We start from the raw sequence: 5789 nt of genomic DNA on the forward strand, positions 1-5789 counted from the left end.
AGGCACTGGGAGAGGCGTTTGTCCAACTCTCAGCCCGCTGTGGGAACTTTTCCAGCCTACCCTTATAAAACAAAACCCAGTCAAGTGTCTGTACTGCTGCTCACCCCATTGATTGCTTTGTTTCTACCAACAACGCCTTCTGCCATAAATAATTTTCCTTCAGAATAAATTATAATCTGTGTCCTGAGAAAAAAAAAAAAAAAAAAGTAACAGCACCAAATCTGCCTGAAACGCGAGCAGCTTGTGCAGGTAAGTTAGTTTCGGGGCGACCGCACCCACAGGTCGGGGCTGCGAGATTTGGACTTGGCAGGAGCCCCGGGAGAGGGGTGTCCCTGTGGGCCGAGGGGGCCGCTCTGAGCGGGGCTGGGGCGGAGGCGGCTGCTCGGGGCGTCTTTTTCCGTCCGCCTTCGGGGAGGGGATGGATCTGGGGAGAAGTAGCAGCTGCTGCATAGCTCTGACTTTGGGCACGGTGGAAGGAGGGGGATGCGGGAACAGATGTGGGGGCGCCCGGGTGGATGTCGGGGATGACGATGCCCGGGTGGGTACCGGAGGACGATGCCGGGGTGAGTACCGGGCGCCCGCCGCGGTGGGGCTGTGGCCGCCGGCCGCCAGGGGGCGCAAGCGGTCACCGTTCCGCGCGCAGGATCTCGCGACATCCCGGCGGCCCCTTGGGGAAGCGGAAGTGCGTCGCGCTCCTCTTTCCGGGCGATCGTCGCGGCGGCAGCAGCGGGGTAAGGGCGGCGCGGCCCGGCCTGGCCCCATCCGCCGCCATCCTGCGCGGAGCGGACCCGCCCTGTCCCCCGCTGACCGCGCCGCGGCGGGGCCCCTCCGCGGTGTACCCGGCGGGGCCTGTCCGGGGGGGCGGGAAGGGGCTCTGTCGCTTCGGGCCCTGCTGGCGCGGCCCGGGCCTCTTGGCGCGGGAAGGGGCTGGTCGCGGCCTGGGGAGGGGAGCGGGGCTGGCCCGGGGTCGTGGGTGTGCCCGAGGGTGAGGGCGCTGCTGGGCGCTGGCGGCCTTCGTGGGTCGGGCAGATGTGGCGGGTGAGGTGGTGCGGGAGCCCGGCCCCGCAGCCTTCTGCGGGGGGCGTCTGGTGGGGCAGGAGCTGCGGTTGGGAGCTCAGAGTCCAGGTAGAGCTCTCGCTCCTTTGGTATGTTGTTTGGTAATGGATTTTTCGGTTGACGCAGTTCAGGCAGCGTGTGGTGTCCTGACTTGGAGCGTGCCCCGGCTTGCCATACAGCTCAGGCCAGCGTGCACAGGAGGTGCAAGCACGTAGTACCCAAAAGATGCAGAGTGGAGCAAAAGCATCATCTAATGGATCCGCCTTAGTCAGGATGAATGGTGCCATGATAGACAATATTGTGTTGCAGTCATTTAAGATTTAGAGAAGGCTGAAGGTGTCTTGGATTTACAGATCTATTATGTGCACCAGTCTGGTGTTATGTGTTATTGGAGATACCAAAGCAGTATGAGTTCTTGGTCTCTGCAAGTCCAAAATAAATGTTTGCTGTATAAATGAAGGAACCATATACTACAGTACACAACTAAGACTAGTTTGTCAGGTGTCCTGACAGTGAGCTTTGGATTAGAAAGAATGGTCTGATATACATGTGCGTAGCACATCTGTCGATCACTGGGTCATTGTGAATCAGGGAAGAGACTTAAACCGTATTTGAAGTCCAGTTTGTAAGGATATATGAACTGGGGGTGGGATTAAAAATAGTCAAAATTGCTTTTTTACATCCTAGCATACTTTGTGTGGGTAGATGATAAAGCTCAGTGTCTATGAGTTGCAGCATCTCTCAAACTATTGTTTTTCTTTATGCAGCCAAAATGAAGTTCAATCCATTTGTCACCTCAGACCGCAGCAAGAACCGCAAACGACACTTCAATGCACCTTCTCACATTCGAAGAAAAATCATGTCCTCCCCACTCTCCAAGGAGTTGCGGCAGAAATACAATGTCCGTTCTATGCCCATTCGAAAGGATGATGAAGTCCAGGTAGCGGCACTTTCTGTCTTTTAAGTTGTACATGTGAACTTCTATCTGTGTTTTGGTTTTCATGTATAGCCTGTGTGAAAGAGAAGGGCTAGACAAATTCAGATTGATGCTAGAGCTTTGCCACGAGTCTTGCAGAAATAGGACAAGTTAATGTAGTGATAGACTTGGCCTGTTGCATGTTTTTTGGGTGAGAAGGAAAATACAAGGAACACGAGTGTGCTGGCACCTTTACTGCACTTCAGTTACGTGCATTGATTATCACGCTGAATTAAAGGCTTTTAACAGTAAAGCACAACATGAAGGATTGTTTCTTTTCTTTTTTGTAGACCGTTTGCTACCTGTGATATTTGAAAGATCAGTTTAGAAATTAATCCAAGTTAAGTGGCTTTTTTATTTTAAAATGCAATGATAGGTGAAAAACTGTTGAAGTTGACGATTATTCTTCTGCTTGAAAAGATACAGAGTTCCTTCATTGAGGTTTACTGCAGGGAAAATGAGGGGAAAGTATGGTTCTGATCCATTATATTTTCCATTTTAGTGATTGCTGAAACTGTCCAGTAATTGATGTCTTTGTAGCATGTGTATACAAAGAGCAGAGTTGGGATTTCAACCTGTGCAGTTCTGTTTTTCTGTTAGGATAATTAGATAGTGTTTCTTAAGGTCTGCTAATTATTTAAGGGGTCGTTTTGGAGTATGGGACAGTGTGCTTCTTACGTTCTTGTTTAGGTTGTCCGGGGACACTACAAAGGACAGCAGATTGGCAAGGTGGTCCAGGTGTACAGAAAAAAATACGTCATCTACATTGAACGTGTTCAGCGTGAGAAGGCGAATGGCACAACTGTCCACGTGGGGATCCATCCCAGCAAGGTATGGTGCACAAAGTGAGATCTGAAGTGCATGAGACCTTGTTGGCAAATGAAGGCACTGCTGCTGGCCTAAGTAGAAACCTTGTTACGGCACTACAGCATTGAGGGGGTGTAATAAATAAGGAAACGTTATGATGTCACAATAGGAGAGAAGTGACAGTTGATACAAAGAACTCCTCAGTGTTTCTAGGGCTTATTTGGTGGAGAAGCTGCTAGAGACTTTGGAGTCTTGGTAAAATATGTTTTTGAAGAGCATGGTGTTTTTAAAGCACAAAGTAGTTCAGAACAGTCCTTCATCTTTGCTGTGTGGCATTGGCACTGGTTAAGGAGGCATTAGGAATGTTTAGACAGATGCTCAGAATCATGATTTGTTCTTGCGGACTATTGTGAACAAAATTTTTCTGAATCTGGTTTTAGCCTGAAGTGATTTACAATGTTTAGGGTTTATGAAAACCAGGCAAAGCCTGTTTAGATCATAACAGGAAAACATTTCAAGCTAAACAGAACAACTAGCCAAAACCTGGTTTGAAGCAGATTAAATTAGTCTGCTTCAGCCTCGCCATGTGGGCATGCATACTGAAGTGTTGGTGGAAGAAATCCAGTTGTAGCAGGTTTTCTAGTCTAAATGGTTGGTATGTTCTGCAGAGGGAGCACAGAATTATTCCAAAACAACATAATGACTTGTGTGGAGTAATAACATTTGAGGGACAAGGTGACATTGCAATCAAACCAGTGCACTTATTACTTGTGTGGTAAATAGCAGTGGAAGAAATTGAGGTTTGTGCTGGTCCTTTATTTCTGTGAATGTTTTCTCTAATTGGGAATCAGAACTTGATCAAGCTTTGCACAGCGATTCTGGTTATTAATACAAACGGACCAGAAGGATGTTTCGTTTGTTGCAAACTTGCAGTGGGGTGGATGAACAGCTTCTACCTCTCCTAGGTGAAGAGGTAGGAATTAATTAGACCTGAATGCACAATATAACTGAGCAGGAGTGTGCAGCCCTGCTGCAGCCTATATGTTTTTTCTAGGATTTGATTGTCAGTTGTATTTTTAAAGTACTCCTTTCAGTAATATCAACACATTTATTTCTTTGCCAGTTTGAGGGGGCACAAAGAGCACTGAAAGCTGCTTATGGGCTGAAAATCAAAGCTTCGATCTGCTGCTGCTTTGTTAAGAAATACCATTAAACCCTGGTAGCGAATGGTCTGCGCAATTTACCTTTCATGTGTGCATGTTAGTAATACTTGATAACTGCCTGGGCACTTTGCAGCTGTTCAGTGGCAGATGTGTTCTTTACTGTGTCTTTATGTGAGTCACTGTGATGCATCAGGTTTTATTGTTGCCTATATTTTAGCCAGAAGTATTGGCTATTCCAAACTGTACAGCAATGATATGATAATACGCAACAGCAGCAGCATGGTTTTCCAGTGTTCCAAAATTTAGGTGGCATTGATTAAAACATGGAGAAATTAAAATAATGATCCATTACTTGCCTTTGTGGTGGTGGGAAGAAGGCTCAGCTGTAGGCTGTGCTTTAGGTGGATGTAGTATCCATCGTGTTTGAGCAGCATAATGGAAATCAGATTTACTTCAAAGTAATTATTTTATTATGTAGATGGATAGAAATTTGGCTGCTCTTCAGTTCGTACAAATGTTGTGGCTGTGCATTGAAAAAACTGTCCATATGTTCTGATCACTGAATGTACCCAGAAAAATTAATATAGCTCAGTGTTTTGAAATACAGAAGGCAATTAAGTACGTCTGTTCTGCTCAAACCAAATTAGATAGTCTACCGAAATAAAACCTGGGTGATTTGGTGCAGGCTGTCAGCAGTGATCTTCCTGGGCTGTGCTGTGTTAACACAATTCTGTGAGGTTGCTGTGCTTTAACACTTAAGAGACACTAATTTCTTTGTCCTTTCTCTAGGTGGTGATCACTAGGCTAAAACTGGACAAAGATCGCAAAAAGATCTTGGAGCGTAAAGCCAAATCTCGCCAGGTTGGCAAGGAGAAGGGCAAATACAAGGAAGAAACAATCGAAAAGATGCAAGAATAGATGGTTTCCTATTTGACACCATTAAAGAACTGCTAAAATTAAACCTATTGTTGCGTCTTCTCCTTCAGAAAGTTTTGATACGGTGTGTCTGGTTAGCGTTTAAAGACTCATTCTCCTGTTTTGATGTTGGCTGTATAAAAAATGCTTCCACTAAATTAAAAAGCTTTTTATACCTTTTTTACTGTTAACAAAACTAAAGACTCTTTCCCCATAAAGGAATGTTTCAACCAACATTAAAAAGAGTAGTGCAGTCCTGAAAACATGCATCTAATGACCATTGTACTTCTGTCTCTTCCACTCATCTTTAACATATACTCAGGCATGTCTGTGGTTTTAAATGAACATAGTAATTCTGTGCACAGTATATATTTAGTATTTTATCAGCCGTTTGAAGTAAGCTGTTTCTGGCCATGAACCTCATTCTGTAATCCTCTTAAGTTATGTTTTTTCAACTGCCTTATGTATTTGACATTAAAGGGTGACATTTCAGAGGTTCACCAGGTGTGTTGTGGCCAAACACGGCACTGCGTTTGCTGTGTAATGTCTCAGGGTCTTATGTCAATGCTGGAGCTTGAGGACAGGGGATTTACCTCACCGGTGCTCGTGATGCAGAGCTGTCTGGTTTGAAAAGGGTGGGTGTGAAGGCCGTCTCAGTCCTGTTGCTGACACTTATTTTGGATGAACTTTTATGTAAGTGGAAATTAGGTTTTTGGAGATTTATAGGTAGGTAACTGCTGCGGTGTGCTGAAAACAGCCCTGCAGTTAGTGTTTTTACTGCTGCTGTGAATGGCCCTCTTAATTGCTGATGTAGAGGGAAAAAAATTCAGCTTCTGCCCGAACAGCTCTGCAATCTGAAAAATGGGGTGCTG

The 5789-nt window shown here is 45.7% G+C and overlaps 1 protein-coding gene across 1 annotated transcript; it reads left to right on the forward strand.

Annotated features, from left to right (window-relative positions):
• Positions 1–628: 628 nt before the first annotated feature.
• On the forward strand, positions 629–5038 carry RPL26L1 (ribosomal protein L26 like 1). The gene is made up of 4 exons (XM_082490097.1): positions 629–731; positions 1824–1996; positions 2723–2863; positions 4792–5038. Exons 2-4 carry the CDS (start codon positions 1829–1831, stop codon positions 4918–4920), a joined length of 438 nt encoding a protein of 145 aa, XP_082346223.1. The 5' UTR covers positions 629–731; positions 1824–1828; the 3' UTR covers positions 4921–5038.
• Positions 5039–5789: the final 751 nt, after the last annotated feature.

Source organism: Vanellus vanellus, assembly GCF_965231255.1.
Source record: "Vanellus vanellus genome assembly, chromosome: 13".
Taxonomy (NCBI): domain Eukaryota; kingdom Metazoa; phylum Chordata; class Aves; order Charadriiformes; family Charadriidae; genus Vanellus; species Vanellus vanellus.